This window comes from Gymnogyps californianus, chromosome 1 (genome assembly GCF_018139145.2).
Source record: "Gymnogyps californianus isolate 813 chromosome 1, ASM1813914v2, whole genome shotgun sequence".
In the NCBI taxonomy this organism is placed as follows: Eukaryota; Metazoa; Chordata; class Aves; order Accipitriformes; family Cathartidae; genus Gymnogyps; species Gymnogyps californianus.
Window position 1 is genome coordinate 191,776,491 of NC_059471.1, and position 21,441 is coordinate 191,797,931.

The 21,441-nt window shown below is 41.8% G+C and overlaps 1 protein-coding gene across 1 annotated transcript in view; it reads right to left on the reverse strand.

Moving 5' to 3' along the window:
• Nucleotides 1-1,781: 1,781 nt before the first annotated feature.
• Nucleotides 1,782-21,441, reverse strand: part of LOC127028902 (repetitive organellar protein-like) — a 63,660-nt gene continuing 44,000 nt past the window's right edge. The window contains 11 exon segments of the mRNA XM_050914555.1: nt 1,782-3,382; nt 4,885-4,930; nt 11,827-12,073; nt 12,843-13,078; nt 13,762-14,043; nt 15,918-16,059; nt 16,471-16,583; nt 17,659-17,793; nt 18,948-19,025; nt 20,123-20,216; nt 20,416-20,591. Of these exon segments, the coding sequence (XP_050770512.1) occupies nt 3,234-3,382; nt 4,885-4,930; nt 11,827-12,073; nt 12,843-13,078; nt 13,762-14,043; nt 15,918-16,059; nt 16,471-16,583; nt 17,659-17,793; nt 18,948-19,025; nt 20,123-20,216; nt 20,416-20,591 (1,698 nt within the window). The 3' untranslated portion in view covers nt 1,782-3,233.

Consider the following 21,441-nt stretch of genomic DNA (forward strand, 5'->3'; position numbering starts at 1 on the left):
ACCACCCTGCCAATGAGTAACAGTGAAAAACTAATCATGTTTTGTGGCCACAATTCAACGCAACATTTTGGAGAGAGCAAAACCTGGACAACTTCTTACACCGTTTGCTCTCGAGGAAAAAGCAACTGGCATAATGAGATTTTCTGAAACAGAATTGTATATTATGTACGACTGATTTTAAAAATCTAGCAATCCTCTTGCAGCTACTGACCTGAAAGGGTTTCTAACATACCTTAGCAAAGAAATTAAGGAACACACTTGCTTTCTCTTTGGAAAGAGATCAGGAAGATCCCAAAACTGAACTTGACTGTTATGGTGCAAGCCAGAGAAAGCCTTGCTAAAGTCAAGGTAAGCAACATGCACTGCTCTCCCTCTGTCCACTGAATTACTCACATCATCGTAGAAGGCTACCAGATTGGCATAGCATGATTTCCACCTTTGCAAACCCATGCTGACTCCTCCCCGTCACCTTCTTGTCCCTAACATCTTTGGAAACGGCTTCCAGGAGGATGTGCTCCATCACCTTCTCAGGCAGCGAGATGAGGCTGACTGGCCTGTAGTTCCCCAGCTCCTCTGTCTTGCCCTTCTTGAAGATGGGACGGACATTTCCAGTCTTCCAGGCCTCAGGAGCCTCCCCCAACTGCCATGGCCTCTCCAAGATCATCAAGACTGTCCTCACAGTGACACTAGAGATGGACTTTCAAGTGAAGGAATTGACTGGACTTCTCTTTACCCCCTCACCCCCCACCCCATTGTAACTGCTGTCAGCTCCTGTCATGCCAGATGCCAACGTTCAATTTCCATTCTGCTGCTCCACCAGCCAAGAACTTTCCCCTCTCACTGACAACCGGCAGCACAGAGCAGGTTAGGAACAAACTTGAAAACAGGTCACGTCCAAGTTTATCACAATGACAACACAAAGTGAAGGTGAAGACGTTCTGCACCTGCTTTCTCTGTGGAGGGATGCTAGAAAGTACCAAAAGCTGAACTTCTTTTTGATGGTGTCCTAGTTTCGGCTGGGATAGAGTTAATTTTCTTCTTAGTAGCTGGTACAGTGCTGTGTTTTGGATTTAGTGTGAGAATAATGTTGATAACATGCTGATGTTTTAGAATAAGTGCTACTTAGCAACAACTAAGGTAAGGATTTTTCAGTTTCCCATGCTCTGCCAGCAAGCAGGTGCACAAGAAGCTGGGAGGGAGCATGGCCAGGGCAGCTGACCCGAACTAGCCAAAGGATATTCCATACCACAGAGCATCATGCCCAGTATAAAAACTGGGGGGAGTTGGCTGGGAGGAGTGGATCACTGCTTGGGCATCGGTCAGCAGGTGGTGAGCAAGTGCATTGTGCATCACTTGCCTTCTTCCTCCTCTGGCGCAGGCCGGAGAAATTTCTTAACACCTTTCCCCTTTGGTCAGCTCCTCATGGGATAAAAACCTGTGGGATTTGGCAGCGTTTCTTGGCTACCAGAAGCTCACCCACTACCTTCTGCCCAGACCACAAGAAGGATTGCTCTAAAATACAGCAAGAGTCTGGGAACTGATTATTAGCAATACCTCAACTCTAGTCCACAATCTTAACACAATTGTGCTTCAAGCCTCCCCGGAGCAAAAGGACACGGACGGATGCTGGCCATTTGCCTGGCCTCCAGGACAGGCTGAAGATACAGCTGTGAGCAGAGCTGAAGTGAGCAGAGGAGAGCTCTGTAGAGTTATATGGGCAGGGAAGGGAGTGGAAAGCAAAGTCAAGAAGGGGAACAATAAAACAAAGACATGTACTAGATTACAAAGTTTATTAAATATCAAGTTGAAACGGAATATCTGGAATTAAATACAGTGTATTAGCTTCACAAAAGTGTATTCATATAAAAAGGAACAGTGTCACAGCAGCATTCATTGCTTTCCTCACTGCCTGTTAACTCAAGTCCTTGAATTAGTGGGTAAACCCCCCAAATTTGCCCAGTCTTAATTCATCTCAGTACAACCATTCTTACTTTTCCAGAATTGGGATTTTGTTCCATAGTCTTCTCATCACTAGTGACTTTTGCAGACAGGAAATGACAACTGCAAATTTTCAGTAACAGGTAACTCCCTGAAATAAGTAAAACTGCTTGTTTTATTGACACAAATGCCCCACCACACTGGCTAACATCTGGACTACAGCCACCATATCATCAGCTGCTAGCAGCAACAAAAAGATTGGCTATCCTATCATACAAATTTTGGGAAGTACTGAGGAGACTGAAAGTTGATATATTAACATTCTTTTTTTCCCCCATATGAAGTGTTTCAGGTGCACCACAGGTGTTGATGTAGGAACTGTGAATGTCTAAAGCTGCAGCAATTTTTAATACAGAAATCAACATGAATATCATGAGAGGCAATGGGCACAAACTGAAACACAGAAGGTTCCGTCTGAACATCAAGAAACGCTTCTTTCCTGTGAGGGTGACAGAGCACTGGCACAGGTTGCCCATGGAGGCTGCGGAGTCTCCATCCTTGGAGATAATCAAAAGCCAACATGGTCCTGGGCAACTGGCTCTAGGTGGTCCTCCTTGAGCAGGGGGGCTGGACCAGATGACCTCCAGAGGTCCCTTCCAACCTCACCCATTCTGTGGTTCTGTGATACAAAACAAACATTCCAAAAAGACTACATAACAAGTTTCTTGGCACTACTATACATTCATAGTAATTTTAAACCTAAGGCGCATAAAGTGACAGCAATGTAAAGTGCCCTAGTCTCCAGCTTGAACACTGGTAAAACTTTCACTTTATCAGCAGAAATATTCACTGCATCAGGACAGACACAGCGGGCTCAAAGCACATCAAATAATGTCCTAACCATTAAAATAACACTAGAAACATTAAAAACACATAGAGTGAAAGGATTAAACAGAACAAAGGGAATGCTTTTGTTAAAAGACAGAACATGAGTGGAGCAAAATGCATCTACCTTAGTAAGAAACATTTTGACAGTTCTGTCAAGCTCAAGAATCAAGATTAGTCAATCTGCTAGTCAGAAAAAACAGATATGGTTCTTATTGTGAGTGCAAAATAAAACAACTATGCATCAATAAACCAACAGGTAAGTGCAATGTGCTTGACATCCATTTAATAGACTTGAATTTACATTCAGACTGCAACAAACACATTTTCACATCTGAACCATGGGATGGGAAACCATAGATACACTATGTAAACAAAATGATTTCCAGAGCCTTTCCCTAGCATTTTGTTCAAATCAGATAATTTTTGGTTAAAACATCACGGTACTCCTGTATTGCCCTGCAAAGGGGATCCTGGTCAACATGGACATTTTTTGAAGATCCATCAGTAGATACCATGGGAGAAGCTCCAGCAGACCCAGTTTCAAGTTCAGCAGTGGCTAGGGAGAAAAGAGACACAATTCCTGGTGTTACTTTTACAGTAGACAGGGCCAAGTAAGTCCCTGTAAAAACATTATGGGTAACTGGAGAGACTACAGTCCAGAAAGAGATTTAAAAAACTTTGAAGGGAGCATAACAATGAAAGAGCTAGGCACAAAGGAAGAAATGCATAATTTCCACACTTGCTTATCAGTCAACAGTATTTCTAAAGCTAGTGTAAGAAATTCCAGAGGCTACACACTGAACATCTTCAGGGAATCCACAAACGACTCCTGCTTACACCAGTGCTAAATTTAGCCCCCTGCAGACCTCTTCAACCTCAAGTATCCGTTTTCCTTAAATGTTCAAACCAGTGATTTATTGGAACACTACTCCTAAAAACCAGCTTCTGCATTCGCAGTGACAAACTTTAAAAGAATCTGCCTGTGGAAAACGCAAACACCTTTGCCCTGCAGTCAGGCCAGGACAAGTCTCCCAGCCTGGCACCTTCTCTGAGGGGCGTCTTTGTAACTCGCCCTGGCAAAACCCTCTTTCCTCCATGAAAACACATACTCAATGAAAGCACACCCACCTTCGCCATCTTTCTCCAGCCACCTTTTTCAGACAAGGTCCCCAAACCAAACACACTGTAGCACCTCCTAGCAGATGCGCAATTATGTTCAAAATGCAGATGGATGCAATGCAATGGCTTTGTGTCCATTCAGACACATGGAAAGAGCTATGAAGCTACAGCTGAACACTCTCTATATGATTAAAAGCATACAGGAACAGAAGGAAATGCTCTCAGGGGCTACCTGCTTTGAAATAGGACCAGTCACTGCAAAGTGGTGACTCTGGAGGAACAATTGTCATGAAACAGGTGGAATTCCTCTTTGGACACCTGGCCTCATATTATAGAGCATGTTTTATGCTATATATTACAAGCATTCAACTCATCTTATGTTTGCCTAAACACTACTGAATGATCTTTTCCTAAAGAAAGGATATTTTTTGTCACTGATTATATTCTTCTTGCTTATTGAAAAAAGACTGCAACATATAAGCTACAAACGCAAGCAATAAATAAGAGACGTAGCAAAAATCAAGAACTAACAGCAGAGAAGTGTATGGTATGGTTTAGTGCTGAATGCAATCGATGTACACGGAAGGAGAAGTGATCGCTAAAACCTATAAAAATCTTATCTCAGGGCTTCTTTTACGTTTGATGTTTGGGCTTGAGGATTAACTCTAGTGAAAGACGACTTCAGCTTAAGCCAAGTGTATCCGTGTAGGGGAAATGGGTTAGTTTTCTTTGTGCTTGTTTTTTTTCAGGCAACTGCATGGCATTATACACAATATTTTGGTAAGCAGGAAGTTTTCACATTCAAGTCTAAACTGGAAAGCTGGCAGAAAAAACCCTGTGCTTAGCACAGGAACTTGACAGCTTTCAAGCCATTATTTTCAAGAGTTAGGAACAATCATCTTTTTCCTTGAAAACACTGCTAACATAATGACACCTTACCCTGTTCAAGTTCTTTAGTGATTTTTTCATCCAGTTCCCGCCGTACCTAGAATTATACAGAAAATATACAGTTAATATTTTAACAGTTACATTTTTGTAATATTAAACTTCTAAAACATTCTTAAAATCCACACATAACGTGATAAAAACTAAAAATACCATCCCAAATAGAGACATCTTGGTTTGGGGGTTGATTTTCAATGAAGAGAAACTCTTGGTCAGCCAGGCTGTAGCACTCTCATTGCTGAGCAACATTAACTGTAGCACAAAAAAATCCTCACCAGCTGGATTATAACTGGGCATTTAAAAAATATACAGGAAGAAAACACACTGGTGTTATTACAATGAAGGTATGGCTAAAGTCTATCATCAAATACATGAGCAGAATGTCAGCTAAACGCTGAGATACGCACAAATGCCATCCATAGGGACAAATTCAGTTGAGGCTGGTTTCTGCAATTTCATAAGAAGAGGTGCAACAGCAGCTGCTGCAGGATTGACGTATACCATTGTATAGAAAAAAGCATGCGCCAATGTTCTTCTTTTCTCCACCTTAAGATGGAAAATTGAAAGGGCTCCTACAGATCATGCCAAGATTTTTCTTTATTGTTATTGCAAATACAAAAATATAAAAACACACATAATTTTTTCTTGCGAACTTTGTACTAAGAAAAGAAAACAACAGCTACAGCTTCTACACAGCAAGTGCTGTGGGTTTTATTATGTAACTAAAATCATCTTGGATCACTAGAAAGAAGCACTTACTCCTTTCTCCCCTAGAAGGTGGTTATTGGTACTAATTAAGTTACTCTCACTTATGATTCTGAGTTCAAAGTCTTCATAAGAAGAAATCAGATCTTTTGAAGAGTCATAGTGCAAGCACTATACGCTGTTGTTTACATTTGATGATACTTGTGACTCCTACATTTTTTCCATAAAGTCTGTGACACATAGAAGTGAATTTCAAAATAGATACCATACAGCTTCCAGGCCTATGACGACCACAAAGATGCTGAAGGGCTTGGACCATGTGAGTTATGTGGAGAGGCTGAGAGAGCTGCGACTGTTTCTTTACTGGAGTAGACTTTATCTATGTGTATAAATACCTGGTGGGGGGAGTAAAAAAGATGGAGCCACACTCTTCTCAGTGGTGCCAAGTAAAAGAACAAGAGGAATGGGCACAAATCGAAACAGAGGAAATTTCGTTTTAACATAAGGATTTTTTTTTTTTTTTAATTGTAAGAGTGATCGAAACACTGGAACAAGTTGCCCAGAAAAGGTTGTGGAGTGTGCATCCTTGGAGATGTACAAAACCTGGCTGGACATAACCCTGAGCAACCTGCTATGGCTGACCCTGCTTTGAGCAGGGGTGGGGTTGGACTAGATGATCTTCAGAGGCCCCTTCCACCCCCACCCATTCTGTGATTCTCTGATTTTAGCACTGAATCCCTGGGAGAATAAGTATTTATTTTATGAAATGAGCAGGCTCACCTAGCAACACACCAACCAAAAAAAAGAACTGAAACACTGTACAATGTACTCAACGGGCCACAGAGAGCAAGAGCCTCAGGAAGGGAAGCACTCTGCACACCCTCACAAGAGGAGCAGTAACAGGCAGTAACTCCAAGGGCCAAACAAGTGCGGCCGTAAACCAGCAAAGTGGAGGGAAGGGCCCTCTCTCCAGGACTACAGGCATAGCTGTGACCAAATTCACCAGCTCCTCCAGAACCACCTCTCAGTGGTACTTTGTTGGAACAGTCTGTGCCTTCACAGCTAGAAGAGGGGAGCACGGAGCTGAAAGAACAACGGAAAAGGACCGTCCAAATCCCCAAACTTCTAATTGTTTTCAAGCAGGTATAAGCAGCAGCAAAATCCTGGGGAGAAAGGACCCCCTAACACATGAAATGAGACATAGGTAACAGAAAAAAGGCAGGAAAACTAATGCCTAGACCAAAAGATGACCCAAACCCAGGACCAATCCTAAGCAAAGCAGTAGTAGCTGAGGTGTTAGAAGAAACCACCCTCCCTGGTTTCTGGAGCCTTCACAATGACTAGAAGGTCCACAGGACCCTCTGCAACATGTGCGGATGAATCAAGAGAAGAAAAAGATCTTGTTTTCCTCTTACTTATTAACATCTTTGTGACTCTCATCCACGCCTGAGTTCATCCATGGCCTTAAGTTCAAAGGTCTTCAGTGAGAAATAAGAACATGGCCTACGTGTAAATGAAGCAAGTAAAAAAGCTAACAATACAAAGACTGCTACAATACAAGAGTGCAGATGGAAAACGAAATCAGAAAAGGAACACAAATTGAGAGACAGAGTAGGAAGCAGACATTCCCTTTCTCATGTTATGTAGGAAAACTGGTTTCATAAATCCACTAATTCACACTGCAGCTACCAGAGTTCACTATTATTTTCTATGTCAAGACACCAACATTCATTTTCACCAGCCTTTGGCACAGCTGTTAGGATTTAAACTCTGCATTTGTTAAACCTAACAACAGGACTCCAGTCCCAAAATCTCCTTGCAGCACTTGCAGCAGACATTCCTTGCCTTAGTCTATGGACTAACAGTACCTCATATTTGTGTTTCAACTGCTTGATTCAATTTAGTTCTGGATGGTGACATGCCAATTCACGAGCAGTTTGGGAGTCAGTAGACCAGAACATAAAAAGACAAAAAGACCCCGTCAAAGATCTCTTTACTCCTGTAAAGGACAGGCAATACACACGTACATCCTTCTTATGACACAAGTCCTACTATGAAACAAATTTCAGCCAGCCTCCTTCCAGAACATAATGAACTGCTAGTCGCTACAGTCATTGTTTGTAAATACATGCACAGGATTTTTCAAGTACTTGTAATTTATTCTTCATTACTGGAGCTCTAATAAAAATAAAAACAACCAAAAAACACCAAAGACATTTGCACGTGATTGGGATTTTACTGGTTAATAAGCTTGTATAAATATGAACTTTTTTGTATTTTTCAAGATACTTTTGCACGTCCTCTTCAAGGTTATTAATTTCTGTAGCATATATATTTGATAAGGGGGAAGGGGCTATACTCTAATAGAACCCATTTCTTTATGTTTTTTTAAGAATAAAATGCTCATGTTTTGCTGAGCTTGCAACATGACCATCTTCAAAATGTAAGGTTATATGCATAATCACTGACATTCGCCTCTCATGTTAAGTAGTGGTTTAGGAAAACTGTGAAATCTTTCAAGCCTTTAAACTCCAAATTCCTTAGGTATGTCTAAAAGAAGCAACTGTGTCCACTTGCCAGAGGAGCACTTCTTCCTCTTGTTTGCAATCAGCATCATTTACCAGTGTTTTTTCCAACAGTTCCGGGGACAAAGAATTAATACCAGCATTTTGAATAACAGCAGTGTGAAGCACTTTCACCTCCTTGCCCCTGAAGTTATTTCAAAGCTTTTGCACAAACCAAATTTACATAAACATCCTCCTCTTAAGAATGGCATGTCCTCTACTTCAAATAGCCTTTCTCACCTTGAGGAAGCTACTGCAAGAAACACCAAATCTGCACAGAGAGCTTTGACTAAAAAAAGAAGTGCAAGACGACTACCTGAGGCGCACTGCAATTTAAGCTCCTTAACTCCCTGTCATTACAAGCTTTAGTGGCAGGAACATTTGTAATCTCCAGCTAAGAAGGCACTGCTCAGCTTGAATTTAAAGGCAAGACAAATTCTGTAGAAGGGAACGAGGTTACTGGGAAAAATCTGAGACATAATTGAAGTGAACAGTGAAGAAAAGGCTTAGAGTCAGAGAAACTCTTCTGTCTTTAAATAATGTGGTGAACAGGCAGAGTACTAAGCAGCACAACTGGCAAAGCACTTCAAAATAGACTAAAACTGTCATCTCTGAATTCTTTCTTCATGTTCCAACTTGTCTCCTGAATGGCACAGGACTCCTGCAGAAATGACAGCACGGACTGCACCTCTGGTAATTTTGCATTTGGAAACTGATCGAGATTCACCACCCATTATTGTATGCAGAGGGATACATGCAATTTTTCCCTTTTGTTACTTTCTGACTTAAAGCCTCATTTTCCAATTCAATCCTCTTTTTTTAGATGCACATGTCAGGAATCCTGTACTTTCAGTTCCTCAGAGATACAATGTGGCTTCAAACACTGTTAATGACACACTGCACCCAGTTGAGGAAACTTAAGCCAGCAGTTCTAAGTCAAATACCCACTTAGACGCATGTCCTCTAGCAACTACTGCACCTCTGAGAACTCTGTTTCTCTTTTCTGAAGGACCCTGAAAGAGAAGATCAGGTTTTAAGACCTTCCTGGATACATTGAACATTGAGTGACTTGAGGCTACAGACGGTGCCATTACAATTAGTCTCAGTTGTTCCCTAAGTGGTGATTACAGGCAGAAATATCACGAAAGGATGTGCAGCTGGATTTAGTGGGAGGATAAATTCACACTGTTAGATCTGAGTCCCAGAGACCAGCCTTCTGCTTTGATTGAGGGAAAACAGGCATGCTGAGATTTCCAGGTTTTTCTTAAGGGAGCCCAGTAGAACTGGTAAGAAATGGAGGAAGAAAGTTCTCCGAGGATTTAGCAATAGTTTTACTCACCTTCATTCAAGGAAGAAAACTTTAGAATTTAATACTATATTAGAATTAGAAGCTAATCCCGAGAAGACAGACTGTGTATAGTAAGAGCGAATTATCCTCAGCTCCTCTGTTGACAACAAACTAAAAGTCTCTGTAGGTTGTAAACAAGATCAGAGAGAACTTCAGGGGACTAAGTCCTACTAACAAAACTGCACTAGGAAGGAGAAATTTAGGTATATAAGAAAGCCCTCAAACTAACAAACAAAACCCCACCTGACATCGGTAATTGGAGACTGGGGAAATGTCATAGATAATTGTTCTTCAACTTCCTTGAGAGTCTGCTCAAGGCTGATGAGTATTTTTTGGTTCTGGTTTTTTAAACCTTCCAAGTGAACCTCAAAAACCAGTACCAAAACCTAAAAGCATTCCCCAGCATAGCAATCCATCACAAAATGCGAGACACACATGCTCTGAAAAGAAAATTTATGGGTGCTATTGAAGTCAGGACACTGAGTGAGAACAGTATCACCATTCTCAGATCTAATATGCACTTTTCTTGAAATCAGCTCAAATGTTTTTCACAAGGACATTTGGGAACCATTTTTCACAAAACATTGAAGCAGCCTATATAACAATTTGAAATATAAATGTATCTGCATATATTAGCAACTGGATAAGAACAATGAGCTATGAAATAGCCTTTTAAAATATTTAATTTCTGTGATATACTTAAGGGAAGCTAGTAAACCAGTAAAAGTATCTATCTTGATATTGACAAAACTCTGAGATGCCCAGAGAGTTCCAATTTCTTCTGGAAAATTAAAATAGAAAGGACTACCTGAAGAATGTTGCTGTAATTCAGTTAAGAAGCACTGAATACTCCCACTTTCTTTCCCTTCACTGTCTTTTTTTCCTGTTTCTTCTTCTTCAAAAAAGACAGGACTGTTAACCCTTTTCTTTTAAACTAGGGCACCTTTTCTCCTAGAAGTGAGACAGTTTCCTCCTTCGCCTTTTTCTTCTTTTAACATCTTGCTCCCATCTCTCTGTTCTTTCATTTCCTCACTTGTTCCCTGCTTCCTACCCATCTTGTTCCCTTGTCCTGGCCTTCTCCTTATTTCATTTTTGCAGCGGGTCCCTGAATTTTGCCTCCTTTCTACTGCTTGCATGCAGAATAGCCCCTGCAGATGGTACAGTACTAATTGCCTCCCGAGTTCTTTCTGTAATATGTCTACCCTTCTGACCTGAAAAACATATTCACAGTGATACAGAAAACTTCATCTCTGTAACTGCCACTGCTATGCATTACCCACACTGCTTTATCCGGTTTTGTTTTGTTGGTTTTTTTTTCCTTAAACCAGGTGCAGTATGTAGACACATTGTTTAAATGGGTTCTTTCCAATGTGGGTGGAACCACTGAACTGAGATGGACTTAAAAGTGAATGAATACTTCTCACATTCATTCAACAACAGAATACATGACGGATAGAACACTGACTGAATAGAGAAGCTTGTCCATGCCTCAATCCTGTGCTAGGTGGGAAACGGATTACAACTAATGACATCTGGTTTCCAAATCTTGTGATACAATGTTCACCATTCTGCGAGGGATGTGCTATCACAGTGACTGCTAATTACAGGGCATACTTTGACCAGAGGTATTGTAGAGGTTGCAGCATTGCTGCAAAATTGGAAAGCTGTGAAGACTTCCTCGGGAGTAGTTAGTTTTACCTTTTCAGTAATAACACATAGCAGGAACTACAAAACCAAATGCCTCCTATGCATAGTATACATCCCGCACTGAAGTATAAAGTGAGAAGTTACACGATCCCGTTCATATCATCCTATTTTTAAAGCATCCCTTTGTTGGTATTAATGTACTAAAACAAGTTCCAGTGAAGAAACTGCTAGAATGAAGACCAGTGAAGAAGGAAAAGGTGTCTCAAACAAAGATGTCTGATGGGATTTTGCACTCAAAAGTTAGCCGTTTTAAATAGGTCATACATACTATACATTAAAATTTAATGAAGAGCTTAGCTGGGAACTTCCTATGCCACAGTATTCTTTATCACAGTTTCTCTTGTAAAAGAATCTAGTTACACAGTTCATTATTTAGATTTCAATATTTTTTGGTCTTTGAGCACTCTTGGAAATTTGTACAACCCTGATGACCAAAAGTCTTCATCCCTACCACGTATAGTTGTGTACTGTTTTGATGATTAGCAGTTGTTTTGGCATATTAGACCATACGGTTTGGAACTATACATGGATTCTAACTTCAGGTGAAAAAGCATAACCTTGCTTACGGATACTCTTTAGCAGTAGTTGAGAACAGTATTTCAAAATGCTTACCTTAGCCACATAGGCTTCAACCCTGTTTCTTGATGATAATGCGTTCCCGGTTGGGCTTAGGAAGCTTCCTCCTAGACTTAGACTTCTGTTCAGTGCCAAATTGTTGCCAAGATGTCCCAGTTCAGTTGAATACAGAACTGGACTTGCAGCCAGGCCTCCACTGACAATACTGCTTGCGATTAAAGATTTGCTTCTGTGGCGCTCCTGAAGGAGCTTAGCATTGGCTTCGGCTAGTTTCTCATTAGCTCTGAAATATTCAGAAGCATACAAAGAATTATCTTTGGTAGTAACACTTCTGCATAGTTACCCTCCAGGTCTTTGACTATTATTCGACTTCTGAAAGTGGAAGGGATTAAGAGCGTCCAAAACAAGAACATCATTTGATCTGAGGTTTTTTGGAGAGCCTATTTCTTAGAAGGCACACTACCTGCAAGGAGCAGCAAGAGTTACCAACACTTAGGACTTCTCAGCATTAGGGCTTCAAAGCAATCTGTGAATGCCATGTGTTTACATAGCTTCTTCTGAAAGGTACGTCACCTGCATAAGAACTCTGGGCTACCCTCCCGTTCCCAAGGAAAGCTCAAACCTCAGACACGCTGCTAAAATGGAAGTCAAAAAAGATTTTTATTTTTTTTTTGCTTCACAGAATCAGATTTTGTTCTCTGAAGGGCCTATCCTTATTCAAGCAGTAAAGGACATGAAATTTATCTTTTCTGCCATACACAGAATAAAAGGAGGAGATTATTAGAGGTTGGCAAAAAAGCTGCCTGTTAAAACGCAATCAACTTAAAAAATACCCTATTAATGCCGTGATCAGTGGTGTTACTGCTGGAACACTAAAGAGAAATGAAGACAGTTCTAACGAAGGGGAAGGGTCTTAAGGTATTTTCCTCACAAATATGCCATCTTATGCTTACATACATAATGCTGACCAGATGTAGAAGAGGGATTTTAGGAGGAAAATGCATAAGGAAAAAGTAGTATCTTATTACCACTCCAAAAAAACATGGACTTACCTTTCCAGTTTATTTGCCAGGCATCTTCTAATTTTTACTTCCTCCAGATACAGCTCTTTGTACCTTTCCACTTCTGCCTGCGTGGATTCTTTTTGAAAAATACTGTCTTGTTGGGTATTTTTTATCCTGTCCAATTCACATTCAAGATCTCTAATTCTGTGTTTTAGCTGGTTTCTCAGTGAAGCATGATGACTGGCTCTGATTTGTTCTAATCTGTCCTGGGAGGCTGCCTGCGTCTGAAGCAGATAATGCACTTTCAACCACCGCAAAGAAAAAGACAACTCTCCCCACCACTCAATTGCACATACCCAATTTCAAGGGCCCAGCTTTACTCAGTGAGGCAACTGTGCCTCCTCACTACCATCAGCAATCAAGGCAGAACCCTGGAACGTTAAATAATTCTTTTCATTCAGAAAGAACCCCCCTCTTAGCACTATCAAAGCTACTAATGAAAGAACACTATCTCTGTAGGACAGGGCATATGGAAAAGCATTCCTCAAAGAAATTACGAGGATCCCTCCCCCTGCCACCCCTGCCTCTTCAGTGACTTCTTTTCTAAGCACCTTCCCTTGCAGAATGACAAAGCAGGACCCGTATGTCTAGCGATGACAACTGTAGTTGCAATACCCATTCAAGGATGAACAGCGAGAACAAGACCAGCGGACAGCGATACCCTCCAAGAACTGCAAAATGGAAATCTACCTTGGGCAAGCTTTTGATTCAGGGACCTGCAGGCACATTACACACACATGAAAGCGCTCTTGCCCAACCATATTCCCTTCTCCCACTGCCTTTCAGGATAGACAGAAGTACAGCACTAACACGCAGAATCAGGCACCAAAAATAAAATACTAAAAAATGACAACCACAACAAAAGTATATAATAGACACTACAGACACACATGAGAAATTCATTTACCTGCAAAAATAGGTTGACTTCTTGCAGTTTTTGTCTTATTTCTTGTCCGGCTCGTTCTTCCATCTCTCTTTTATATTGTTCTATTTGGCTGTGATCCACCATGTTAGTCTCCAAACGATGTTTGAGATTAGCCACCTCTTCTTTCAGCTGGCATTTGCTCTTCTCCAGTTTTTCATGGTTCCCACGCATGCTGGACAACTCTTCTCGCAAATCCTGATTTTGTGCTTCTAGCTGCATGCATTTTTTAGACTCTATCTCCAGCTGCTGAGAAAGTTCACCAACCTGCAGACAGGGGAAAGAAAAAAAAAAAAAAAAAGAAAAAAGGAACTCGGAGGGATCTAAAATTAGTCAATTCTGTGAAAATCAGTAAAGGAGTTGGCCATCGAGACTGTATTTATCATCCGCTGACTCAGTATTAGAACCAAAGTGAAACCAGGCTCTTCTTTTAAAACAAGAACAGCTTTCACATAATTTCCGATAGGATTCCTCAGGTTCCCATCCTTTCTCAGTTCTGCAGTAGGTCACCAACCAAGAGGTACCAAACTAGCAGCATTTCATCCATAGGGCTAGGTTGAAGAGCACTAGGGCTATTCTTCCATGAGATGCTCGTACACTTAAGGGAAATCAAACACACCCATACCTAGCCACCTTCTGGTTTCATCAGAAACGACATATATCATGCTTTAGAGGAATTTTTATATGCTGTCAACACAGTCAAAGCTTCATTACAGAACTGATGACAAGAAACAGATACTCTTTTTTTCCATTACACTGAAAGATTGTCAATAGTGGTTCAGAACACAGCTTTTACAGCAGTGGTAGAGGAAGATGTATCCTCTTTAGGTCAAACCTGCAGTTTATTTTCAAAAATTTGCAGCAAATCTCAGACTTTCAATAGGTCCCAATGGTCAACTACAACTCTGTCCTCCTCTTCCCTCTCCAGAAACATACCTTTTCTATACCTATTGAACATAAAACATGATGTCCTGTGTTTTTTTAATAAAAAAAAGTGGAGGAAACTAGCATAGTAAACACTTGAAAGAGTCTCTAACAGAAAGTAGAAACTTTAGACTTATTTAAAACCGCCTAAATGTAATGCCCTTCCCTGTCATTCAAAATAACTCTTCCAACAAAAACACAAGAATACTACTAAATTTGGACTAAAAATGAGCCACTGCAAAGGCAGTTGACTCATTCTACAATGATACCTTCTAAAAACAAATGTAGCTCTGAAGCATGGCTGCTTTAGCAACAAATCCGAGTAACAAGCGGAGAAGTAGATAAAGATTACTGACTGAACAGCCAGAGCAACCTCAAAAGCACTTCTGGGAACTCTTCTTCTGGGTCCCCATGACAAGGGACAGCTGGGCTGAGACAGCCACTAGTGAGCAATAAGTTACAGAACTTTTTCTGCATCACCTCATCACATCATGCCCTGGGAAGCAATGACACCATTTAGAAAAGCAAAACCTGAACTGCCTCCTGCTCAACTTGTGTTTAAGACGGGTCTCAGGGGCTGATCGTGGGCAAAGCCAGCTTCATACAGTTGTTCTGAGTTATGGCAGTGTTACTCCCCGCTCTTCCAGGAAGGAATTAATCTGTCAGACCTAGAAGATGCTGCCACGGCCTGAAGCTGCAGCCAGGCCTGTGCCGGGCCTCGCTGCTCTCAGCCCTGACCCTCACCCATGGACGTGACATCCTGGTAGGACTGCAGACCTGCCTGTCCCTATGGACTGGCCTGGCGGTCTGCACTCTTGGCTGACCCCGCTTACTGTCACTGGACCTGCTCAGCTCTTCTTGGTGAGGGCCTGTGGGACTGCTCCCTGGCCCGTAAGGTCACGGACCCTGCCAGCCTTGCTGCGACTCTTGTCTTGCCCTTCCTCTACAGGACAGCCTGCCCTTGATGTGCCCTTGCAGATACTGCTTTGCACATAATGTTTTCATCTTTACCCATAATGATAACTACATCAGTATTAGTTATAGTCATCTACTACTTTAACAGTAGAAGGAGCATCAAGAAAAGTCAATCAACTCCAAAATACAGCCAAAAAAAAAAAAAAAAATCAAACACATGAAAAGAAGTATAGGGAAAGAATAACATAGGTTTCAAAAGAAAAAACATCACCACCAAAACCCCCAAACAAACCAGAGCTCACCTTTGTTCTTAATCTACCAACTTCATTGACCATTTCAGAACACCTGTTCTTCATTTCACCCTGCAAATTAAGCTGGGAGTCTCTCTCTCTCTCCTCATACACCCTTAGTTTCTTTGTAGCTCTGCTCAGAAGCCTCTTCAACCTACAGAGCAAGACAACAATGAAGCAAAGGAACAACCGGCCTTTTTCACATACTCTTACATAAAAGAGCGCAGACATGGCTTGCTTCATCCTGAACGTGCTTGACACACCAGGAATTACTGAGAAAAATCAGCATTCCTGTGCCACAGATCACTTGGAGGGTCCAAATTTCACCTGAAAAGAGGAATAAAAGACTTCCTTCCCTCCCAGGAGAACTGCAGGGCAACCTGCATCTGCGGTTCTTTTGGCAGCTATTGAAAACTATAGGCTCACGTACAGAAGCGCCTTGCAAGAACTAACATGAGGCTTGAAATAGCTCACAAACAGCTACGTACACCTATTTTTACACTGAAGTTCAATAAAGCTTGGCTTCTACTCAGGGATACCTCTTCAACATACCAAAAAGCCATACCTCTTACAGTCTTTCTGCAGTTCGATGTTTCTTTTCATTTCTTGGTCCAGACGCAGTTCAACTGGGCGTTTCAACTCTACCAGCTTCTTCACTTTCTTTCTTTCACTCTCACACTTTCAAAATAGAAAAGATACCTGACACATACAGCATAGGAACAGAATCTACGTGCACTATGTGCATCTAGTGTTCTCCACAGAGAAGCTGCAGTACGTCTCTATCTGTTAGCCAAGTTCCACAGAACACCAAGGGACAGAATTCCTGAGAACATTAAATCACTTCAGGTTTCACATCAAACAGGCCAATATCTAACAACAGAAACAGATGCCCCCACTGAAGCAAAGGCCACCCTCTTCTAATGCTTCAAGGCAGAAAAGGGGGAAAAGATGCCGGAGAACACTTTTGGCAGTTCCTCTGCTCATAGCAGGGATTACGTACGTATGCACATCATGGGAGAACACAGATCAATCTAAAGCTTTCATGGGATCTTCAATGACCAGCAGGCAGGGGCTTGCATAGGAATTTGATATTTTGGAATTCTTCAATGTTTTATTCCCCTCTGCCATTACCTCCATCTCTTCTTTGTGGGTATTTACTTATTCACATGTTGTTCTTCCTCTTGTTGTTTTCTCAGCCAAGCCAGAGGAGAGCTGGCAGCTGTTTTGACTTTGTACTTCCATTTTTCCTCTACAGAAAAGGAGAAAACGGGAAAGACTGCCCCTTGGAAACTGGCAGCCATTTCTTGTTTTCCAAGCACTAGTTCATTTGCCCAGAATTCCTTCAGTACATTTTTCTGCAAGGCTTTTAAGCTCCTGCTACCCTGAAAACATGCAGCAGCTCTTCCATACACTGCACTGGAAATGTGAAGCATTTTAACCCTGCCCAGAAACCAAGGGATCAGAAGATGACCAGAAGGAATCCAAGAAAGAAATGGGGAACTGCAGCCTTGCTCGATGTGCTCCACTGATAGCAAACCACACTGGGAACTCTTCCCAACAGAACCACTCCAGAATTTACATAGATACCCAGCTAGCTTTTATTTGCTTTCTGGATGATCCCCAAATCACAAGGTACTCAGAGCCTGAATGGCAGGGATAACAGAAAAAGCAGAGTATGTAAGAACTCAACAAAAAGGTGGACACGGTTCTCCTGGGTATTGGCTAGGTTGTCTGGAGAATTTTCTGGGCTCACCTGTTCCAAGAGTTCAGCCTTTTCCCTGTCAAGCTGAGCAACACGCTCTTCAAGGTGGGATCTTGACTTCAATTGCTCTTCCCACATGCTGTGCAAGTCCTTTGATGTCAGAGTTAGCGCATTCTGCTTTTGCATCTGTGAAAGCAACAGTGGCAAAAGAAAAAACTAAGGTGACCGGAAGACAACACTGCAGTAGAAAGCAGTACCTTAAATGGAAACAGGCCTAAGCTCTCCTCTCCCCATCTGAGATCTACGGTTAAGGTTCATGTGGAGTGTAAAACACACCTTGGGAAACATAGCCAAGAACAGCAATTGAAGCTGGCAGAAAGAATGAACGCTCTAGAAGTGACAAGATGAGGCTGCAACTTCGGGGGATTAGACGACACACACACACACAGAATCACCCTACAGCTTTCTTCCAAAGGTCCTCCGGAGTTCATAATGATACATACTTCATAATATAATAATTCATCTAGTGCCCACCACAGACAGTACCCTACCCTCACGGCTTCTGTAACAGCTGTACATCTGAGAGCAAGGAAATGTTTTTGTATCGGCAATGCTATTTATGCTTCTACTCAAAGGGACAAAGATTTGCCTAACAGATGCATTTGAGTGGATCAGAACTTGCTGATTCAGTTCAAGTATAAAGAACACAAGTTGACTAGATGCTTTTAGTGGCATTCTGTAAGAAGGAGGGGGGAAGATATCTACTGATCTACAGAAAGTCATGAAAACCTTAGCACAAAGGCTTAGATAAAAAAAATCTTTAGGGTGTACAACTTTCTCAAATGTCCTTACAGAGTAGGTGAAATGCTGGGTCTTACGACAGAAGCTAACATGCTCTCAAGGGCAAGCTCTGACAAAGCTGCAAAGATAATATGGATCTCCCAAGTCCAGTCTCCTCTTAGCTTTCAACCACAGATCTCCCCCCTGCCCACAACATGCATCCATCCTATCCATCATCTGTCATGGTTTAACTCCAGTAGGCAGATAAGCACCACACAGCCACTTGCTCACTCCTCCCTGGTGGGATTGGGGAGAGAATTCATCAGATGAATCATGCTGATGAAGACAATATCTTGCACACCACAACACAGATACAAAACACAGCAGCACGGGAATGAGGAAATTTACAGCCTTTTCCCTGGAGGGTGCCGTGCCCTAAAACCAAAAGGATATTTGTCAGCTGAACTGTGCCTACACAGTCCACCTGATCTTTTCATCAATTACTGGCACACAAAAAATTCAAAGACTAAAACAGTCATTCATAGAAGCCAGTCACGTACCTGCTGATGGTGGTGGTCCTCTGCAGCTGCCTGTGTTGTCCGTAAGCTAGTTATCAAGTCTTCCAGGCGGTTATGAACCTAGAGAAGCATTAAAAGAAGCAAGACACACTATGACTTTCCAGACTGAAGTTTACACCTCATTACCAAAAATAAATGTTACATACACCTCTTCACCTCTTTATTCTTATAGTATTTACACCCAGCACCAATGATCAAAATGGCCTTAGTTTGATGCCACTGTAAAATTGATAGCAATCATCACCTTTGCTGGTTGCTTCAGGGAGAGAGGACACCGTGTCGGATACAAAGAATCTTCAACGAAAACAGGCAGGACTATCTTTTCCCATTCCACAGTACATATGAAAACCATACCCTATTAACCAAAGGGGAACAACCAGCATCATGACTGCCTTTCCTCTTCTCGTTAGTATCAGTACATCAAGTTCAACTTTCACATGTAGTTATTTTCAAAATCTCTTCAGCCCTAATTAACAACTACACTTGTAACAAGAACCCTAGCTCACTGGTTAGAATACAAAAATAATTTGCTTCATACAGGCCACAGATGAAAGCACCTTATTTGAGCTAAAATTAACCACGGCGTAGAGGCAGTGGGACATTCCAAGGCTCGCAGTGAGGGCTGCAAATGATACCATAGGCATTCCTTTTCACTGTTTCATGAAAACAAACACACACCAAGTGGCCAAAGGAAAAGCAATTCTGCACAGCAAAAGCTCTGGAGAGTAAAATTTTTGTTCCAGTCTCATGATGCCAGTCAGGCCTCCAGCACAAAGTACTTGGCATCAATATCCCCTGTGCAATTTCCATGAGTTAACTTGATGAATACCTTTAATGATACACATTGCAATAAGTGTCTGAAGCAGCATCTGATGTCACGACAGGTCTAAAGCAGACAATAGTTACACCAGCGTATTAGTGTCAAATCCTTACCTTTTAGAGCATTAAGTAGGACTTGCTAATGTAGCATGGGAAAACTCTCAAAACCAGAAAGCTGGGGAATGGACCAGGCTGCTTTCTGAGCAGCCTATATTCAGTAGAATGCAGGAACTGAGCTCCCCTAGGCTCTCCAGGAAAACCTCATCTTAAAATGTCCCCACAGAAATAGGTAACTAGGCTCAGGAGCTCACAAAAAGGGAAGTTTTTGACCAGCTTACTGAGGCAGAGGCTTGCAGGTCTCTCTGAAGGGCTTCAATCCTATTGCTTTGTTGCTGGACTGTGGCTTCCAATCTGGCATTTTCAATTTCAAGGCTTAAAAAGAAACACAAGTCTTATTACGGAAATCCACCAGAGCACCAGTTCTGAAAGAACAGCATGGAATAACAATCTAAGACAAAAGCGTCCTTCAAAATCGTGTATTAACTTGCTGTGATGCAACAAGGCTATCCTGTTGTTTTCACACAATCCCACAAAGCGACAGACACCTTGCTTCACTGTGTTAGTCTCCTACCGTTGCACGTGTTCCTCCAGTTGTTTTATAGTAGTATTAGTCCCAGAAGATGCCAACAGGAGGTCCTGCAGTTTCTGGGAGGAAGCTATTACTTCTCTTTCCTTATCATCCAAGGCAGTCTTCAAGTCACGAACACAATGCTCAGACTGACGATGCTGTTCTTCCAACTCCCGCAACTGTAAAATCACAGGAAGAATCCACAGTAGTCAGGTGAGCTTTTATATAGAGGAGTCAACTGCGCCTGAAGAATTCAAGTACTGCATATATCTGCGCATACCCTCTACCCAAACCACTGTAATCATTTCAAGTACATTGAAACTTTCACTTCTACTAGCAAGTGAACACAAACTGTGTTACTTCATCGTCTTTTCTACTGGCCTCTCTCATCCCTCCACTGATTTCCTATAGCACGGTCCTAAGCACCGATGCTGCCCCCCCCTACCCTTCCGGTGAGTCGTGACACTCTTTGGATCCACTTGTTTGCTCCTCCATGAAGATATGAATTAAAAAGTTCATCCTTCTCCTAAAGTGACTTCACAACTCCCTCATAAGGAGATTTAAGATGATTTCTATTTCCGAACTCCAAGGCCTCTATCCTTCAGTTGTCATAAGAACACTGCAAAAGGTGGTCCCTGCCTCAGAAAGCAGCTTACAGTTCGCTTGCAAGAAGGCCGCTTAAGGATGACAAATAACAGCAGGGCCAAAGAAGGGAAAAAAAACCCAAATTCATATATATGCAGAATAAGTTACAAAAGCAATCAGAATTGACAACATGTTAGCTGGTGGCAGCGGGGGAGGGGGGTGGGGGGAGGTGGGGGTGGGAAGCATAGATGGCATAAAAAAGCCCAAATGCAGCAGTCCAGTATTTCTACTGTTCTTCAGAAATCAGACAACCTGCTTGGCCAAACCAAATGCAATAAGCTATAGACACGTCAGTTTATTTTGCAAAGCACCTTAGCAAATACAAACCTTTGTCCAAGTAAGGACATAGTGTCCTCATGTCAAAGACATGAACGCCAAGTTTAT